Source organism: Bombyx mandarina, chromosome 26 (assembly GCF_030267445.1).
Source record: "Bombyx mandarina strain Sakado chromosome 26, ASM3026744v2".
NCBI lineage: Eukaryota > Metazoa > Arthropoda > Insecta > Lepidoptera > Bombycidae > Bombyx > Bombyx mandarina.
In genome coordinates this window covers 1,375,396-1,397,668 of record NC_143232.1, presented here as the reverse complement: position 1 = coordinate 1,397,668, position 22,273 = coordinate 1,375,396, and the positions used below count along the sequence as shown (strand labels likewise).

Below are 22,273 nucleotides of genomic sequence, written 5' to 3'. Positions count from 1 at the left end.
AGAAATAGGCGGCGTGATGGTACCTACTACGTGGACTCACAAGTGGTCCTACCACCAGTAATAATAGAGGAATCCCTTGCCTGATTATCAGCGAGGACGTTGACCAGTTTCTGGGGATCCCTGGTGGTCTCCCTGGATAGTATTAGCAAGGCTCTCCCGTGCAGCAGCGGTCCCCATATCTCGCAGACGGAATCCACGAAGGTGAGCGCGGTCTTCCAAACGCAGATCTCTTCGGAGTCGGAGTAGGGGAACGTCCGGAACTGCCACCAGAGACGATTGCAGATTGCCAAGTACGATAAACGCACACCTGCATCATCAGATCTTTGATAGACTTTCATACATAAACTATGAAAAATACATTTTATAGTAGGCAGCGGCTTGGCTCTGCTCCTGGCATTGCTGAAGTCCATGGGCGGTGGTAACCACTCACCATCAGGTGGGCCGTGTGCTCGTCTGCCTACAAGGGCAAAAAAAAAAACGCTCTGATGGAAATATCGTTGGGGGTGAATTTCGACCCACCGCACCAGATTAAGGTTTTCTGAACTATTTTTTTTTTTTTTTTTTTTTATTGCCTTTGTAGGCAGACGGGCATACGGCCCACCTGATGGTGAGTGGTTACCGTCGCCCATGGACTTCAGCAATGCAAGGGGCAGAGCCAAGCCGCTGCCTACCGAAAATAATTGTGTCCCGTCAGATCCTTGAGAAAAGTAGTTCTCGTCGAAGGTTTAAGCTTGGTAATCAGACGAGGCACAAATCTTCCGTGAGGTCTAATTTAGTTAAACCGGTATATGGGGGGTAATTGTGGCTGGGTAATGGACCCTTAACTGAAGCATAATTATCGAAAACAATAGAAATGTAAGGGAGTTCTATGTACCTTTCGGAATGCCGGTGCTTCCAGAAGTGTAGAGTACGATAGCGATGCTGTCACTTGTAAGTGGCGCCAGTGTCTCCGCATCCATTGGTTCGTCGGCTGAGTGGCTGGTTGCTTCCTGCGCTAACTCTTCGAATGACGCGAATGGTACTCCACTTTCCTTGAACATTGAGGGGTCCGCTGGAACAATACAGTAGGATTAGTTTAGATCACGGAATATTGATAACATTTTTTTTTGTGCCGAAATATTTGTTAAACAAACTCGGTTCTTATTTCTTTTAAACTCTAACTTATTTACAATCAACGCCGTCAATCTAAGACTTCGTCTTGAGTTAGGTGTAGTTTTTTTTTTTGCATGGATGACTGGACGACCTCACAGCCCACCTAGTGTTAAGTGGTTACCGGAGCCCATAGACATCTACGACGTAAACATCGCCCCCACCTTGAGATATGAGTTCTAAGGTCTTAGTATAGTTACAACGGCTGCCCCACCCTTCGAACCGAAACGCATTACTGCTCCCCGGCAGAAATAGGCAGGGCGGTGGTACCTACCCGTGCGGACTCACAAGAGGTCCTACCACCAGTAAAATGTACTCGTTGAATACCCAACATTTATTCAGGGAGCCCTAATCTTATGCCTATTATTCCGAAGGTACACATTAAGGAGTATAATAATCTTATTATTACCGCTATCATCATAAATGACAAGGGAAGGTTCGGCGTCCTTCAGTATGTGAGTGATCCTGCCCTGAGGGAAGCTCGGCTCCATTGGTACGTACGCTGCTCCTGCCTTCCACGTCGCTAACAACGCCATTATCGTACTGAAATAAAAAAATGTGAGCCGTCACGGGACGCCTGGCAGATGTGAAACATCGACAATATTTTGTAAAAGTAATATGCAGAAAAGAACAACAGATTGTGATAGGAACTAAATATGTCATAATGATAAAATAAAATATTACGAAAAAATAATTTGTTTTCAAGTAAAACACAGGTTATGTGTACTGTAGTAAACAACACTGTATACACTACGGAGTATACACTATAGGTATCCGAGCTTAGTGTAGCGAGAGAGATGGCTTAACGTCGGATCGAGTGGGAGAGAATCGCACAGTCGATTGCGCGTAGCCACATCGTACACACTACTGCATATAAACTGTATATATATACCATCATATAGTGTGTCGCCATGGCATGCGTCGCCACGCCAGAAATCGGTTTTATGTTTCACATCAAAAATAACAATAGAATTTGCAAATAAAATGTATTCTAATGGGACTGGTGACGAATGTATCTCCATGGACATTAAAGGTGTGCTCTCTCGAACCGAAACATAGAACGTATTTTTAATTGCATATAAGTAGGTAGTAGTGGAGTACTGGAGCCCATAGACATCAACAAAGTTAATCCCGTCACCCACCTTGAAGCATGAGTTCTAAGGTCTCAGTTTTTACGGTACAACGACTGCCTTTCAAACCGAAACGCATTACTGCTTCACGGCAAAAATGGACAGGGCAAAAATCCACATGTGCCAGCTCATAAGACGTCCTACCACCATTATTAACGCAAAATAAAATTTTTGCAACTTTGATTTTTCGTACACGATGTTATTCCTTCACCGTGAAAGTCATTTGGGTTTATTTATTGAGTACGTATTTAATAAATAAAAAATCGTTACCCGCCTGCGGGATTCGAACACCGACACAGTTGCATCGCTCAATACGCATGCACCGGGCGTCTTATCTTTTAGGCCACGATTACTTTTTACGGTACAACGGCTGCCCCAGCCTTCAAACCGCATTACAACTTCACGGCAGAAATAGGCAGGGTACCAGTGCCAGGTATCTACCAGTGCGAGTTCACAAGAAGCGTTTCAACCATAAAGGATTTTTTATAAATTGCGTACTTACTTGTGTGTGGGCTGCATACAAACAGCAATTACGTAGTCACCATCTCTATTCGGTCCCACAGTCCTGGACCTCTCGCTGATAGCTCTCGCCAGGACATTAGTCCTCGCTGCAAGCTCTGCATGACTGACCTGAACGCTGGAGATCTCGTCTGTATCAAAATTGTAGTGATCAGTTTTGTTATCAAAATTTTGTACATTATATATTATTATATTATATATATATTTACTATATATTATATATTTACTAACGATCACGCCACGTTAACTGGTCCCGTGCTAAGTTCGTAAAGAACTTGTGTTACAGCCTGTTTATGGCTTATGTTTATGCTTATTACTTTCCCTTGGGTATCCAAGAGGAATTCCTCCCGCCCACGCGAAAAAAAAAACGGGAAGCATTGTTAACACTGGCCCTAGCAAGGGCAGTGCTTCGCAGAATCTACTGCCGGATCGGAAACGCGACTCACTGAGAAGATCCGGCGAGAAACTCAGTGAGCTGTGTCTGTGGGTTAAATTGCTCGTCGAGCCCTTCATCGCAAGCGATGGGTTAGACGAGGACGGTGACCGGTGCTTGTGGTACCTAAAAGCTCCGTTAATGAATCGGGAGGATCCGTAATGACGTATTTTGGGTGACGTCGAAATCATGCTAAGAGAATGGCAGTTGTTAGATAAGCGTCTAATGGTAGGCAGCGGCTTGGACCCTGGCATTGCTGACGTCCATGAGCGACGGTGACCACTTACCATCAGGTGGGCTGTATGCTCGTCTGCCTACAAAGGCAATAAAAAAAAAACCAAAAAAAAAACGCGATACTATAGTGCCATACAGTATAGCAGCCTATACTTAGCCAATAATATATAGTACAGTATGGTGTGCGATATTGCTGTGCTATGAGCTATATACTGTTTGCTATTATGTTATAGCGTAGTCTGAAGACGGCTTAGCTCTCCTTTCCAAGATTTGCTTCTGCGGGAATCGGGTATCCGGGTCGACCCAACCTCTACACGTGGTATAGCAACCCGACAATTCAAACTCCGGTCGGAAACCTAAAAGAGTTTGCAACGTACCTTTGTAAATAAGAGCTGTCCTGTCGCTCTTGGCTAAAGGGGCGAGGTGGTGAGTGAGGGGGGCAGTCGGGACGGGCGCTCTGGGTCCAGTCACCACAGCGACGCGAGGCAAGGAGCCCATCGTACCTAAGAACAAAAGTGGATGTTAGAGAGAGAGAGAAATAAATTATAGTTTAAAAAAAATTAACAAAATACGCTTTTATAGAAAATCCAACTAAAAAATAGAAAATAAATTTTAATAAATTTGAATTAAAAATTGTGTAAGAAAAAAATATTTTATTGTAAAAAAGCGTGGGGTGTTTTTCAGGATATTAATCAAAATAACCCTTCTACTCATATCTGTTCATAAAATATTTATAACTACTGATATACACACACATACCTATATATTTAGTTGGATTTTCTATAAAAGCGTATTTTGTTAGTTTTTTTAAAGTATTACTTATTTTTAATTTTTTAGTTATATTTCATATTTTTCAATTATTATTTTATCCGACGATTTGAAGGCCGTCTAAATCATGTTCACAGATTCCGTTACATACATACGTCTGAAGCTAATAAAAGCGTATTAAAAAAGAATACTTTATTGTAGACCAAAACATGAAAACAAATCAACAGGCTGAATCTTTTTTTCTAATAAACCGTTTCAACGCTAGAACGAATCTCTTGAAAACCGTTGCCATATAGGGAAAATTTTGAAGTCATCGTGGTCTAAAAGTTATGACGACCGGTGCGTTCCTATCGAGCAATGCAACGGTGTTCGATTCTCGCAGGCGGGTACCAATTTTTCTAATGAAATACGTACTTAACAAATGTTCACGATTGACTTCCACGGTGAAGGAATAACATCGTGTAATAAATATGAAACCCGCAAAAATATAATTTGCGTAATTACTGATGGTAGGAAGTCTCATGGACGTTCGACATTTTTTCTCCTGCAAATTATTGTGTTTAGCTGAATTAAAAAAATTGAAATTGGTGGCAGGATGGTAGTAGGACCTCTTGTGAGTCCGCGCGGGTAGGTACCACCATCCTGCCTACTTCTGCCGTGAAGCAGTAATGCGTTTCGGTTTGAAGGGTGGGGAAGCCGTTGTAACTATACTGAGACCTTAGAACTTATATATCTCAAGTTGGGTGGTGGCATTTACGCTATAGATGTCTTCGGGGTTTGAGGGCTTCGGGCACTAGTTGGGTCGTGAGCTCGTCCACCCATACAAGTAATAAAAAAAAAAAAAATCGTGAAGCAACAATGTTAAGCAAAGTCAATATCGTGCATTCTCTGGCTTTTAATTATGCTAAGCACGCGGCGGTGTTGGGCTCAGTAAAAAACAGTAAAATATTTATTAGCAAGATGTCCGTGAGCATCGCTAACCATAGTCACGTAACCTGTATTTCTCGTATTGCCTCTGCCGCAATAAGTCCTTTCTCATTCTTAATACAGACGCCTATAATAATAAAATGTTAAATTCATTGTGAGCCTACAAGTACCTACTTCGAAACGCGTAAATATAAATACATTAAACAATTGATGATATTAAACGAACTGAGATGTTGCAATTTTGATACTTTTGCTGCGTATCTCAAGGCTGAATAAACAACGATCAATTTGCCTTTTGCCTTCTATAAAATCATTTTGATAGCGCGCTGTCGCACTGCAAACAGCTTTCTAAAAATGTTAGCATTTGAATAATGTGACTTTTTTTTAAATATTTTTACTATCCGATCATTGTTACTTTTTCAATTCTATTTTAAAGTTTTCTCACAGAATAAGACATACATACATCTCAAAGTTTGCTTCGGCAAATCAGTTGAAAACTAATTTTACGGTTTAATTTTGTGTGTTTAACTGTCCTTCTATTATTTGCGATAGTAATAAAAGCGAGATTAAGCCGTAAACTTAGTATAAGCTTTGTTTTTTTTTCTTTGCCCTACCTATTCGCTGGTAACCTAAGAGGCTATTCCAGAGAGCGCAGACGGTAGGTGAGCTCACGGGCTGTGGGTGACTCACATGTATTTATTTATTTTATAATATTTTATTATAATTACACTACACAACAACACATACATACTTTATTTTATATCAACACATTCATTTATCACACAATCATACAAAACATTATTTACACTTAACAAAATAAAATTCACAAGCAAAGTCAGGCGATAATCGCAGTATAGCGGCGGCGATATATTTCGCTAGTACATCGGTCGCATTTTTACCGATCCACCGCCACCAGTCGAAATCTGACTTGCGAGCGCGCATCCCGTATTATCTTTTCTGTTCTACGCCTTTTATAATTTTTGCTTTTTGTTTCGTGTACCGCTTGTGTTGCTTGGACTATCTGTTTCTTGTTACTTTCTCCTTCTTTCTTTATATTTGTGTTCGTCTTAAATAAAAACTTTCTTTGTGTACTTTTGTGTTTGCAAAGACTTTATAATCCAACCCAAGACGACCAAACGGGCTCAACCTGAGAGGAATTACTAACACTAACCCTAGCAAGAGCAGTGAGTGCTTCGCAGAATCTACCACCGAATCGGAATCGCGACCCACTGAGAAAATCCGGCAAGAAACTAAACGAGAAAAGAAATAAATATAACAGGTCTTACAGGTCTGCCATTTTTATGAGTGGCATCGGTAAAATCCGTCAACGCAGAAAAGAGCAAGCTAAAGCCGATTGAATACGAGTGCTAACAACGTAGAAATGTAATCTTTATTGCGTTACGATAAAATTCTAAATCGTCAAAAACAGAGACTCATGCTATCTCGCTCAGGGCTCAACCTGAAAAAATTTGCTTACACTAGCCCTAACAAGAGCAGTGCTTCGCAGAATCTACCACCGGATCGAAACCGCGACCCAGTTAACATCTAAATACCTCGACACTTGTGAGTCTTACCGGTGGTAGGACCTCTTGTGAGTCTGCACGGGTAGGTACCACCACCCTGCCTGTTTCTGCCGTGAAGCAGTAATGCGTTTCGGTTCGAAGGCTGGGGCAGCCGTTGTAACTATACTTGAGACCTTAGACCTTATATCTCAAGGTGGGTGGCGCATTTACGTCGTAGATGTCTATGAGCTCCAGTAACCACTTAACACCAGGTGGGCTGTGAGCTCGTTCACGCAACAAAGCAATAAAAAAAAAATAAAAAAACATGCAAAACGCAATAAACTATTTATCTATATTACCATCGGATCCTCAAAATCAAATTAATTGGAAATTAAAAGGAAAATTGCGGTGCATCGCATCGCGCTTAGCTATAACTACAAGACGGCCCTTACGAGCACCGACCGGCGCGCGCTGTAATCGGGAACAATTTAACAATTACCCAATCAATCTACATAGGACGTGCGCCGTCCTGATTTCGTTTCGTATATCTGTGTTGAGGTCTCTTTAGTTGAACAAGCAAGGTTCGCGATGTCATCCGTTCGAGGAATCATCACAAACCGAAATAGGGATAATATCGAGGGGTAAAAGGGTATTTGGTTTAAGCAAAATTTCGGGTAATACGTGACTTTTAGTGGTGGTAGGACCTCTTGTGAGTCAGCACGTGTAGGTACCACTACCCCGCCTATTTCTGCCGTGAAGCAGTAATGCGTTTCGGCTTGAAGGGTGGGGTAGCCGTTGTAACTATACTGAGACCATAGAACTGATATCTCAAGGTGGCTGGCGCATTTACGTTGTAGATGTCTATGGGCTTTAGTAACCACTTAACACCAGGTGGGCTGTGAGCTCGTCCACCAATCTAAGCAATAAAAAAAAATTGTCTTTGCAATTATTATTAAAGGTGCTTTTTATTTAGTATCAGCATCAACAGTTCGATGTTTTTAATTGAACTTCAATTAAGTTTACCCCATTCAAAAAGCTGAAGTTCACGAGTAGATCCACGATCATGCTCGTCATGCGACACCCGTTATTACCAGCTATCGAGATTTGAACCCCAAACTTTAAGTTGCAACCAACAAGACTTACCCGCATAAAGCATTAAAAGCTTCTTAATCAATCAACAAACAAATTAACGGGCTTGAATGAAATTTCGCGCGTGTTCTTATTTTTATTTTTTATTGCTTAGATTTGTGGACGAGCTCACAGCCGACCTGGTGCTGAGTAGTTACTGGAGCCCATAGACACCCACAACGTCAATGCCGCCACCCACCTTGAGATATGAGTTCTAAGGTCTCAGTATAGTTACAACGGCTGCCCCGCCCTTCAAACCGAAACGCATTACTGCTTCACGGCAGAAATAGGCGGGGGTACCACCAATCTATCCGTGCGGACTCACGGGAGGTCCTAACCTTAAGCTGAATTGACATAATACTTTTATCATGGTAAATGACAAGACCCGGGCGACGCCAGGTGTCTCCGCTATAGTAAATGCGGCAGTATATCCGTTGGTTCTTTATTGTATGTACCAACGGATTTACCAATCGACGGGTACTGGTAGTTTTATGTTTATTTGTTTCATTATGTCTGAATTACAAACTTAACCTCCGCCCTGCCACGACAGAAGCCGGGGAGCTCACAGTTAAATGGGACTACTTAAGAGATTACGTTCCGCTAGAAAGAGATCATTTAAATTTCAGAATAACGCCAACCGAATAATGAATACAACAAAGTAAGCAGAGCCCTTGCGTGTGTTTGATCGTTAAATACGTCAGAAGTTGAAGAAACTGTTAAAATACACGCGAGGTGTACCTATTTATATCCGATTCATCGCTCAGCGTCGGGCGATTGATGGTGAAGATTCTAGAACATCTAGATTCTAGAACGTCTACTTAAAGGTGACAAGGCAAGCGCAAGCAAGCAAGAAATTCGGACACAAAAAAAAACGTGATAATTTGTAGGGGATATATTTGACTCTAATAAAAAAATTGCATGTCATGTCAAGATCAGGCATTATGTCATAGGTCTGTTTAAGGTTAATTGTGCATCGGTTTTGAAGTCTGTGGTTATTGGATTGTCGTTTTGGCGGCAAAATCTGAGTTATACGCAACCTAGTTTTGTGAGGTTTGCGCGGCCATTTTGAAAAAACGAAATTTCAGGTCGCTTATGACGCATAATGTGAGAGTCACCCGTAAAATGTCAGAGTCGCCCGAATACCGTCAGGACCCTCTGAGTTTCTCACCGGATTTTCTCAGTGGGCCGCGATTCCGATCCGGTGGTAAATTCAACGAAGCGCTGCTCTTGCTAGGGCCAGTCTTAGCAAAGTCACCAGGTTGAGCCCCGTGAGCTTATCTACACAAGATAATCCCTCGAAGTTACTAGCATAGATATATAAAAAAAAAAGCTATACTATCATTTTATTAGAAAAAATAATTATTCCACTTTGAACCACCATCCCTGTCATTAAAGGTCTAGAATAGTCTCGAATCGTATTCATTGTTATGTCCGCTCATGAGAATAAGGACGTTTAAGCATCTCGTGATAATAATTATGCAGGTTTTATCTGTTTTTTTTTTATTAATAGTAATGTCGTACTGTGACTGGTTCGTGTAAAAAATTTATGCAGTTCGGTTTTGTTTATCCAGTCCTGTTCGGAAGATTCCAAGCTATTTTTGTTTGTAAACTGATTATGTTTTCTAGAAGAAAGAACAGTATCGAGGCGTATGTTTAAAAAAATTCGAATACTTATTCGATATGATTGTAATCGAATTTCGTAAGTCAAAATACTTTAGGAGACGTCGTGGCCTAAAAGATAAGATGTCCGGTACATTCGTATCGCGCGATGCGTGTTCGAATCCCGCAAAATAGGTACCAATTTTTTTATAATAAAATACTTTACTTAGTCTCACGCATGACGTCCAAGATGAAGGCATGACATCGTGTCAAAAAATTGAATCTGCTAAAATTATAGATTGCCTGATTGCAAGAGTTACGGCAGCTCATGAGCCCACCCGGGTAGGTACCATGATCCCGTAAATTTCTATCGTTAGGTACACAATTCGTTATAGTTTGAAGGGTGGGGCACCCGTTGTATTAAATTACTGAGACTTAGAACTCGTATCTCAAGGATAGCGGGATTTACGTTGTTGTTGTCCATGAGCTCCGGTAACATAACACCAGGTGGGCTGTGAACTCAATCACTCGATTAAGCAATAAAAAAGTCATCAAATTGAGTCTGCGGGTGAATAATAAACACGGTCGGCTTAGGACTTTTGGCGGGAACGCGAGGAGTGAAGTTGTATGATTTGTTTTATTTTAGTTCTATTTAGTATTTCTTCAGGTTTAAATGTGTAATAACGATGGTTTATTAACTGTTTAATATGATCTGTGAAAGTGCACAAATGTGGGAAAATGAAACAAAGCCGCTGGACGTAACTTCTCGGGATCCTCCAAAAAGTCCACTTTTTTGGAGGATCCCATTTGGCGCGGAGTTTGAGCTGCATCTGTTATTTAGGTTAAATATAGTGCTGTTTTTAGTGTCCTATCTAATGCGTATTGAGAATTTCATGATGGAAAAAAAAAATCAAACAAAGAATTTGTCTTCAATTTTGTATAGCCAATTGTGGAATTGTGGAAAAATAAAAAGTTTCGTAATATATTTAGTACAGTCTTCTGTAAACTAACATTTAGATCGAAGCATTGGCACGGAATTAGTGGTCATCTAGTAGCTCTTTGCAACAATACTAAACGCTGCAAGCCAATACGGAGTATATCCATATCCGACTAGTAAGTAGTACTGGGCTATTAGTAGATAAGTAAGCCATGGAAGGTAGACACCTCTGTGTAGCGTATAGCACGGTAGCTATTACAAAAAACTATGTATTTAATAGATGTCTGAATAGCACTGACGTTTTAAAGGTAATTGCAAATTTTATTGCCCTTGTTATCCAGACGAGCATACAGCCCATGTGATGGTGATTGGTTCATCGCCCATAGACGTCAGCAATGCCAGGGGCAGAGCGAAGCCGCTGCGTCCCGTTTAATTACTCTCCTCCTCCTCCTTGAGTCGCATTCATCATGTCTGAGGGTCGTGACAATCTCCTATTATTATTTGTCTCTGGATGATGTTCCGCAATCTTTTTTTTATTGCCTTTTTAGGCAGACGAGCGTACGGCCCACCTGATGGTGAGTGGTTACCGTCGCCCATGGACTTCAGCAATGCTAGAAGCAGAGCCAAGCCGCTGCCTACCGCTTCATACTCTCCACAAGCCTTGTTTGAAGAAGGACATGTCATAGCGCTCGGGAAACACCGTGGAGGGGAGCTCATTCCATAGCCGGCTGGTACGTGGCAAAAAAGACCTCTGGAAACGCACTGTGGATGACCGCAGTGGCTCCAGGTAGTATGGATGAACTCTACTCCGGTGGCGGGTGGGGCGATGGTAAAAACGAGACGTTGGTATCATCTCGAACAATTCCTCAGAGCACTCCCCATGGAACATGCGGTACAAAATAGAGAGGGAACCGAAGTCCCTCCGCATCTTCCTGTTCTCGGCGGTGTGTATGGCATCGTAGACGGTGGTATTCAGATTGGGGTGGATTTGGTCGGACCAGCGCATTGGATTGCGGCCACGAGATCTTTTGCCTTCAATCTTGTCAGTGACCATTTTTTTTAAGATTGTCACGGCTCTTTCTGGCAATGTGACCGAAGAACTCAAATATCCTCTTGGAACAGATGGTAGAGAGCCTGGTTTGGATATTGAGCTGTCTTAATATATATAATGCGAGTTTTTAACGTTTTCGATAGCGTAAAAGTTAACTCAAATTTGTATGCAGTTGGAACAGCGCCCCTAGCGGCAAACGTAGGCAAACTTCCCAACTCTTATTACTGGTGGTAGGACCTCTTGTGATTACTGGTGGTACAACCTCTTATGAGTCCGCACGGGTAGGTACCACCGCCCTGCCTATTTCTGCCATGAAGATACGTTTCGGTTTGATGGGTGGGGCAGCCGTTGTAACTATACTGAGACCTTATAACTTATGTCTCAAGGTGGGTGGCGCATTTGCGTTGTAGATGTCTATGGGGTCCAGTAACCACTTAACACCAGGTGGGCTGTGAGCTCGTCCACCCATCCAAAAAAAAACTCCATACAAATTTGAGTTAACCTTTACACTATCCAGAACGTTAAAAAACTCGCATTAAGCACGCTGCTCTGAATATTAAGAATACGTGCGCTTTACTTTGCCGGGTACCTACACGCGTGAAGGTCGGTCATGATGTTAGTGTCACACGTGCTCTGCTTTCAATTATTTGTTCTGCTGATATATCCGGCATTAACTATAAGATCGTGTTCCAAATCGCGATCCGTCGATTCAAGCGCCAACGAATAATAAAAAAAAAAAAAACTAAATAATTAATTGAATTAATGAACAACACCTTGTAAATAGCGTTCTTTGTTTAATTAAGGCCTTGAATGTAGTTTTCGTAAACAAAAAAAATAATTATATACATATATTTATTGTAGCATTTTTTTTTCTCAGTGGCAACAATTCCAGAAAAACTGAACGCAGACATCTTTGATCGAGCGTTCATACATAATTTCGTGTTTCCGCCATAAAAACTATACGAGTTTGCGGTCAGCCAGAACCTCATATTATACGTTTCAAAAGCGAATTAATCTTAATTTAATCTGCGGTAGGTACATACCTCTACTGTTTTAAAAATATTTGCGCCACAAAATAATGTATTTTGGCAAATCTTACTTTAAATTTTTACTTATTTTAAACTTTAAATAGCTCTCCTGTAAAGTTGCAGAAATGTCCCTTATACCTTCCGCGCCTCGATAAAATAAAAAAATCCATTCACCTCAAAGCCAAACTATCGAAGAATCTGAAGAATACGGCTTCATTGGCCGTGTTCTTCAGCGGAACCACTAATACAGCGTACCGTTACCTAATTAGTTACGCCACACGACTATTTCAATTACAAGTAATATCTATTGATTTGATTGATTGACTATCAATTGTTCACATGCAATTATCTAACCTTAACCCTCATTACACACACATAAACAAACCAAACTATTCATATGGATCTTAATCTTTATTATGGTATTTTTTTTTTTAATTTCAAATTTTGGTGCCTTTCCCCTTTTGAATAAAGAGTCCGGGTGTCATAGAGAACATTAATAAAGGAGAGATAACAGAGATAAAAAAATATGGCGTTGACTGAAGTAAAAAGTATTGTAATATTGATTTCTATTTAGAATTGAAGAAATGAATTACAAAAAATAATAACTACATTATTGATTTAATTTGAATTTTATTTATTTATTTAATTCTGGTATAAGTTAAATGTTAATGAATGTAATATGGATGCAAAATCTGAAGAAGACGAGGCTTTAGATCCGCAGACAGTCGTACGCTTCAATCGGCGTTTAGTGGACAAGAGTAGCTGCAAACATAGGGAATGCCAGGTACCTACACACACCTAAATATTATTTTTTTATCGTTAGTTGGGTGGACGAGCTCACAGCCCTCCTGGTGTTACGTGGTTACTGGAGCCCATAGACATCTACAACGTAAATGCGCCACGCACCTTAAGATATAAGTTCTAAGGTCTCAGTATAGTTACAACGGCTGCTCCACCCTTCAACCGAAACGCATTACTGCTTCACGAATATAGGCAGGGTGGTGACACCTACCCGTGCGGACTCACAAGAGGTCCTACACCAGAAGTCTCTCAAGGCGTATTCACGCTGTGAAATCTATGAACACTTAATAAGAACTCAATTAATGTTAGCTTCATGAGAACAGTATAATAATTAGTAGGTTACCAATTGAATTTAAAGACTCTATTACATTTATTCATTGTGATAATTGAAAAACAGAAATCGTGTAATTAGACATAATAAATACGTCAATAAACCCGCGTGAGCTTCATTTGACGTTATGACGTCATTATCATCACGTTCTCACGATGCCGTTGGGTGGAACACCACAACCCACTTTGAGGTACAAGGTTACATGATTGCATGGCGTATTGTGAGTCCACGCGGGTTCTACGACAAAGCAATCATTGAACTAGTTCGACTCTATATAACTTGTAATTATTAATAATTAAGCTATGCTTAAATACAGTTCGCCTGACTGATCCAGCGATCTATGTCTTTGATTAAAGCTACTTTCCGATTTTAGAAATTGACTAGCCGTACTCGCCCGCTTCGGTGGGCATTCAAAATTAACATTATTATTTATTGTCATTATTATTAGTTAGTCCAACACTCATTTAAATATTAGCCTATCCATTAAGTACATGTATTTTCTTCATGGATACCAAGTTTCAAGTCAATCGGATGCAGGGTTCAGTAATTATAACGGAACATCCTTAAAAACCACTGTAGATTTATATATTAGTATAGATTAGACTAGAATTTTGTTATTTAAAACTATTCAAATTCTGGGTTTGCTGAAAAATCTTTGATTACGAAATGGCCCAAGGTCATTCGCTAGACCAATCTGAAAATTTCTTGAAAATTTCATCGAATTTGGTCCAGCCGTTTGAGAGTCGATACACAGCATAATAAATACATACCTACATCAATTTTTACATAAGGGAATTCATGCTCAAATCTGGGCGCTGTGAATTGTCTACGTGAGAACCTCTCCAATTTTGGAATTCGACCGAAAAACTAATTAAATAAATCCACACCTTGTGGTGTCAGTGATTATGGTCGAATTTTGATTGTTGACCTACTGATGATTACTAGGTATTATTATATTAACTTCTGGCTGAGCCTTGGCTCGCCCATCTGTCCTGGTGAAACTGGAAAGGCCTCCGGGCCACCAGTAATCCTCCATTCATAAAAAAATAATCACAATTTTACCTTATGAACCGTTCATAAATCTCTCTCTCTCTTCCCAGCTATTTATCCCACATGGTGGTGGGGTCAGCTTTCCTGACTTTACTCCTCCACTTCGCTCTGTCTTCGACATCCTCGTCAGCAACATTGCATTCTCTCTTGTCCTTCAGCACTACGTCCCTCCACCTGGTCTAGGGTCTCCGACCGGGGAGGTCGAGCAGTAGCGCCAAATTTCCGACGTAGTCAGGTGATTTCCTTTTCACGTGACCATACCATCTCAGCCTACTCTCCTGCATCTTGTCGGCGATGTCCCGTACACCTAGACTTCCACGCACGTACTCGTTGCGGATTTTATCGAGCCTAGTCACGCCGCACATCCACCTCAGCATTTTCATTTTAGCACCTTGAATGGTATGTACGTTCCTTTTGGTTGCCGCCCATGTTTCGCTGCCATACATAAGAACAGGCCTTATTATGGTCTTATAGATCATACCCTTGAGCTTAACGGTCATCCTCCTATCGCAGGTGACACCACTTACTTCTCGCCATTTTAGCCACGCTGCGGCTATTCCGTGTTGAATGTTGCATTTTAAATTTCCAGATCTGTGCATCATAGTACCCAGATACTTGTATTGATCGCACATGTTTACAAGTTGACCGTCAATGGAAATCGGACTGTTGTCACCTGGATCTGGGTCATTAAAAGACATGTAATGTGTCTTCGCAACACTCAATATTAGGCCACCGGCCTGTAAATGCTGTTTCCACAACAGGAGTGCCTCTCGTAGCTCTGTGCGGCTCTCGGTGCAGATAGCAACGTCGTCTGCATAGATGAAAGTCCACGAGGCTGAGGACTGCGCCACCTCAACCGTTCATAAATAGTAAGTAATTTAACGAGAATATCTTATAGTCAGACTTAATGAAACATAGATTAAATAATGCAGATAAAAAATAAATAACAAAAGTCACGAAAAAACATTTTTTTTTGTCGATGGTCATGTAATATAGACTGTGTCAATGTTCTCGTGTTTAATAAGCCGTTTAAGCAAACCTTGACCTATTAATGGACAAATAAGTACCGAAAAAAAACTGCAAGTGAACCTGACACCATTGAGCAATCTTGCGTTGAGTGTTGCCACTTCATAACAACACAGTTTCGTGAATAACTACGGATGTTAATTTTCGTAAAATATTTTTGATGATTGCGTGATTGTAGATGATTTGTATATTTGATGATCGGATTGTACCTGTGAGCCCTATGATGTCTATGAAATAATTGACATTTCTACTGGTCATTTTTGTCAATGCCATGCTTGGTATTTAAATACTATAATTATGTAAGGGGGAAGTACTAGTATTCTGCCTATTTCGTTCGATTGAAACCTAGTTCAAAGCGCTATAAATACCCTTTTTACTGAAAGTCGTATTCCGATAATTATGAACATAAAACTAAAATAAAAACAAGTAATCACGAAGCGGACATTTAATTTATTATTATTTTTTACTTTAAATCAAACAAGTTGTAAATTGATTAACGAATCGTAAATAATAATGTGATATTTCAATCCAATCCGTTTTAATAATCCAGTTCGTAACAGTAGTTTCGTTGTCGAATTATAAAATGTCCGCGGACCGAAAAGCGGTCCAAAATAAAAGTGAACTTGAATGACTAGTTTGCGGATAGAGACGCGAGTGGAGACGACATTTGTTTTTAATAACTAAAACTTTTTCGCTTCTCCCTGTTCTGGGAATTCGGCTGCCATTGTTTAGATTTCAATTCTTAGTGATAGAACTATACATAGAACAGAAAAGTTTGAAAATTAAAAGAGAGGTATGCTATTGAATATCGGTTTCTTACTAATGTTAAGACAGTAGGCCGTGTTAAGTGGAGCAGCTATTTTATAGAACTAAAATATCGATCCGATTTGATTTATTTATTTTGAGACACGAGATATACGATACAACGGTTATTTAAGAAGTTACTAGCATTTTTTTGCCCCAATAACTGAAAAACACAATTACTTATCAGGTGTCTGTGAGTTTAAAATAATCACTTGCATGCGAGGAAGCTGCACTTTAAGGTAAATATAGCCCGTAAAACCTGCCCATGTGATCGTAAACTCTAATTATTATCAAAAAGTTTTTATTGCGTACTTTATTAAGAACCTTTGTGGAATTTACGATCACGCGTTTCAACTTTAATATTCTGTGATCTCTATTTTCCACGGGTGCTTTCTACTTCTAAGTCGTTCCCTAATTGTTGAGGATCGTGACTCTTCTGAGGTCCACTCACTGTTTCTCTCTATGTATTCCTATCTTTGCTTGTTCCTATCTTCTATTCCTATCTTCTACCCATCTATTCCTATCTTTGCCTGCTTGGAAAGCATCATTGACCGATATTTCTGGCTGCGTAACCGGGTCCAGCAAGCTACGTGATCGAAATCATGCAGGACACGATGTAGACATACGGTTCATAGACGCCTATCATTGGCTCTCCACAGTTCTCTTAAAATGTATGGTTCACTTCACTTCAGTTCACCAGTACTTTATTAATAACATTTAATAAGTCTTGATGTCTAAATATATTAAAACGTTGAGACAGAACGAAGAGTAATTTTTTAAAATGATTAGTAATAAGGAACAAAATTATGCAATTTTAATATCAAAATAAATATTTTATTTTCGTATAAATAATTCTGAAATTTTATTAACGTTAATTCTTCGTTTAAAACTCATAAAACAAAATACAAAATCTATTAAAATCTATTTTGAAATGTTATTGGTTTTTGATGCAATAACTATAAATTAGAGATTTTATTGCAGTAACTTTAAATTATTTACTCACTGAATGCTGTAACTCTTGAGATCTCCATAGAAAATATGTACACTTGATGATAGGGCTAATGGAATATTCGACAATAGAACTTCGCGTATAATTCTTCTATTATTTATTTTGTACTAGATAATGACCGAGCTTTGCTTTTTTTTTTTTTGATAACGCTACCTTGTTGTGTTTTTAAAACGGTTAGTTTCCCTCAATTAAGAATAATAGTATTATTATTCGCCAATAGATGTCGGGAAGAGTTGATTATTGAATTTTCTGAAAATAAATCGTAGCTAGATCGATTTATCGCCCCCGAAATCCCCTGTATACTAAATTTTATGAAAATCGTTGGAGCCCTTTCCGAAATTCCGATTATATATATATATATATTAAATACAAGAATTGCTCGTTTAAAGATATAAGATAAGATTATGCTGTATTAGTCTATTCAGCACCTTGGGGAACCAAGCAGCATTATTAAAATGTCACGACCAATCTCTCACAAGTCTAAGATTTTAAGGAGAGAACGTAAGTGGTTACGACACGATTGCACGTATCATACTAGTATTTTTTTTTAAAAATAAAACCTATCCATCCTACCTATACAACTTATTTTACCTATCCATACCTACCAATACAACCTAACCTACCTATCCATACCTACCTATACAACCTATCCATAAAAAAATCAAAGTTAATTTTTGACGTTTACTTCGTCTCTACGCATCTCGCTGTTCTTATTGTCTTAGGTCAGTAACCGCGATTGTAACAGTGACCATAATTTTTTTTTTGTAACACGTAAGATTGTGTGCTCATACATAATAAACGACCCGTTTCATGTTCCGTATCTGTTTTCTTTGTTTTGTGCGGCTAATTTTTACATTAGATATTTTTCATAGTTGAGATATTTGTTGCCGTTTTAATTCTGTACATAAGTTATATACATTATTCGAAAATGACATCAATACGGAATTGGAATACGAAATAGGATCCAAGATGACATTTAAAAAAAACTTATTCGATAATTATTTCGAGGGGTGAAAGGCTATTTGGTTTACTCGTGATAGGACCTCTTGTGAGTCCGCGCGGGTGGGTACCACCGCCCTGCCTATTTCTGCCGTGAAGCAGTAATGCGTTTCGGTTTGAAGGGTGGGGCAGCCGTTGTAACTATACTGAGACCTTAGAACTTATATCTCACGGTGGGTGGCGCATTTACGTTGTGGATGTATATGGGCTCCAGTAACCACTTAACACCAGGTGGGCTGTGAGCTCGTCCACCCATCTAAGCAAAGTCTGTAGGAGAAGATCCCGGGATTAGTAAAGAGCGGAGAACTGTGAGCACTATGTCGACAGTACCTTATCCGACCGTGACGGAGCAATGCAAAGCCGCCATCGCCCGAAACGTGTCTTGTCGGATCCCTCGGATTCACTCTCGGTTCTTATAGACCCTCAAGCACCGGTCAGACGAAAAGTTTCACGAGCAAACTATAGACTCAGTCCACTGAGTTTCTCCCTGGGTCTTCTCAGTGGGTCGCGATTCCGATCCGGTGGTAAATTCTGCAAAGCACTGCTCTTGCTAGGGCTAGTGTTAGCAAATTCTCTTATGTTGAGCCCACGGGTGTAGCTGAAAAAGCCCCCTAGGCTACCAGCGAATAGGTAGGAAAAAAATCGACAGTAGTACAGCAGATGTTACGTCCGCTTTACAATCTTAAAGACATTTAGGTATATTAACTTGCTTTTTTTAGGATTGAAGGATTACAGGTGGCCCGGAGGCCTTTCCAGATTCACTAGGACAGGTGAGATTTTAATTTCACGAACTTTTTAGCAAATCATTAAAACAACATCTTATCTGAACATTTGGATCAAGGAAATGTTGACGTAATCAAATAACAGCATGCAAATTTACGAACGAAACAAGTTTCTTTTTTTTCATAATTATTCATTATTGAAATTTACATTTTTGCTTCCCCCTAATTTCGATTCAATTTAACGATGATTTATTCGATCAGTCTTTATTTTTACTGTACAATCGCCGAGTCTTAATATTATTATACAAAAGATGCACAATGATTGTGTCAGAAAACGATAATATGCTGGTGGTGCTATGCTTTTTAGTGGTGGTAGGACCTCTTGTGAGTCCGCACGGGTAGGTACCACCGCCCTGCCTGTTTCAGCCGTGAAGCAGTAATGCGCTTTGTTTTGAAAGGTGGGGCAGCCGTTGTAACGATACTTGAGACCTTAGAACTTATGTCTCGAGGTGGGTGGCGCATTTACGTTGTAGATGTCTATGGGCTCCAGTAACCACTTAACACCAGGTGGGCTGTGATCTCGTACACCAATCTAAGCAAAAAAAAACAAAAAAAAAAATGCTCTTTAATAATTAACATTAATTAAACTATTGTAAAAATCTCCCAGCGTTGTCAGACATCTCACGATACCAATAAGAAAGATGAACAAAAGAGTGTCTAGCTAAGAATCTTACCGCTACCATACATATATACATCTGTCTAAGGCAGGGTGGTAGTTTGTATACGAGCTTTCACATTCACGTAAGAATTCATTATTTGATTCTCAAATACTTATTTTATTTAAGATCACCAGTGATTAACCGCGCCGTACTGTCTCATATACAAATTCAATCAGCGTCTAATTTCATGTTTTAATACGGTTCACTACTATCTCTATCTTTCTTTATAATTATCAGACTTCCGTGAGCGTGTAAAATTTACATGGTCCTTCGAGCCGAATCGAACATCGAATAAAATTCGCATTTCCGCTCGGCGCCGGGCTTACTACATCCGTCACCGTCAGTAAACCATCAAATTAACTCTGAACAAGTTAACGGTGGTTATACATTATGTTTCGTAAGCCAGTTTCGGTCGACCTTGTTCGTTGCGACACAGATGTAGGTAATAATGTTAACTACACTTATACAATGCAGATAACAAGTACACGTACAATTAAGGGCGTATATTGAGCCAATGCGAAACTTTCCTGCCCGTCACTACCTTTTATTACGTTGCCTTTTGAATGGTAAGGTTCTGATGCAATCGAAAATTTAGTTCAGAAGTTTGTCAATCGGACTGTTGATTTAAAAGTTCTTTTCGGTTCGGTTTAAAAGTCTTTGCTAAAGACATTTAAGACTTTTTTGTTTCTCGTATGCAATGTTTAGTATTTGTTTTAATTGCATAAATTGGTGCACATTAAAGCATTCGCGTTTTCACTTTCTTACCACAGACTAATTAAATTTATACTCTTAAGGTTTCAAGTGAAGTCGCTCACGATAAGGATCTACTTTATTTCTTAAAGTTGCACCGAGCATTCTTCCAATAAAAAAATAAAGATTTTTTTCTAATTCTGTGTAACTCCGATTAACACAGACTACGCAGATTTCAGAAGTCGGCAAAGGCTTAAAGGAACTTCGAATTTTCATCCTCTTCTAACAAAAACCCCTATATTCATTAGTTTACGCAATCGTAAAAATAATTAAAATTACTATTACGGTATAATCAAATAATATCGTTATAAACCAATATTAAAATGTCTACGTATATCTCTATCGTAACAAGCGAATCTGGAAAAAAAATCGAATTTATTTACAATAATCAAACGCGTGATTAAATTGAAATTCGTAATTACCTTTTAATTTTCAACACGATCGCGAAATCCTAATTAATAGCTATAAATAAAAAGAACCACTTAATTTAAATTGGCATTTACACTAGACAAACTATGAAACGATAAATCAAAGTGCACCCGTAAATAAATAGGAAATAAATTAATATGATTTGCCGCGCGCATATTATTATATTAGAGTTGCGTATCTGTGCTCGGGCATAGCTGTCTGTGCCTTTATTGTGATCCTGAAACAAGTTCTTGACGCTTGTCCGTCAATGACCTTATAAACTAATCTGTCTAACGTAAGTAATCTGTACAGCTATTTCTAGTTGTCACAGAAGTGATAATTAAACAAAACGATCATAGATAATAAATACACTTAATGTTGAATAGAACGATTGCGAAATTGTAGTTTTTTTACTGCTATCAAAATAAAATGAAATAGAGTCTGAGTAAAATTGTGGTTATTTACTGAGATACCGTGTGAGACAGTCATTCGGTCCGTCCGTCTCAGTCAGTGAGTCTCTGGCAGTCAGTCAGTCAGTCAGTCGGTATGTCGGTATGTGGAACGAAACTGTCGGTTAAGGTGGGTGGTGCGTCTACGTGGTAGATGTCTATGGGCTCCAGTAACCACTTAACACCAGTGGGCTGTGAACTCGTCCACTCATCTAAGCAATAAAAAATAAAAAAAACTTTTTCGATGGAATTTATGTAGGATCCCGAGAAATTACGTCCAGCGGCTTTGTTTCATTTTCCCATATTTGTGCATCTTCACAGATATTAAACAGTTAATAAACCACCGTTATTGCACATTTAAACCTGAAGAAACACTAAGTAGACAAAATAAAACACATCACATAACTTCACTCCTCGCGTTCCCGCCAAAAAATCTTCCTTTTTTAATGGTAAACACACATCATTATTTATCTATGCAAATACATTTAATATTCTAAATGCATTTATTAGTCAGTCTATGGCATAATCATAAAGCTGTTTAATACGTAATAGATACATATTGTTAATTGAATTAAGTTAATGTTGGGTTTTTTTTTAATACATATACAATTTTCCTCCTCTTTCGTTTCTGTCTTGTAATATATAAAAGTTATTGTTTAGCTGATTTTGTTTTGTTAACAGTAAATACAAAAGTTATGGATGTTTCTTTTATTGCTTATATGGGTGGACGAGCTCACAGCCCACCTGGTGTTAAGTGGTTACTAGAGCCCATAGACATCTACAACTTAGATGCGCCACTC

General features: G+C 39.3%; 1 protein-coding gene across 1 annotated transcript in view; it reads right to left on the bottom strand.

Moving 5' to 3' along the window:
- Window positions 1-22,273, bottom strand: part of e (nonribosomal peptide synthetase ebony) — a 62,530-nt gene that overhangs the window by 13,612 nt on the left and 26,645 nt on the right. Inside the window, exons 2-6 of the mRNA XM_028187668.2 lie at window positions 3,843-3,968; window positions 2,782-2,929; window positions 1,559-1,692; window positions 875-1,051; window positions 81-307 (exon numbers count right to left, since the gene is read on the bottom strand). Of these exons, the coding sequence (XP_028043469.2) occupies window positions 81-307; window positions 875-1,051; window positions 1,559-1,692; window positions 2,782-2,929; window positions 3,843-3,963 (807 nt within the window). The 5' untranslated portion in view covers window positions 3,964-3,968. The remainder of the gene's footprint in view (window positions 1-80; window positions 308-874; window positions 1,052-1,558; window positions 1,693-2,781; window positions 2,930-3,842; window positions 3,969-22,273) is intronic.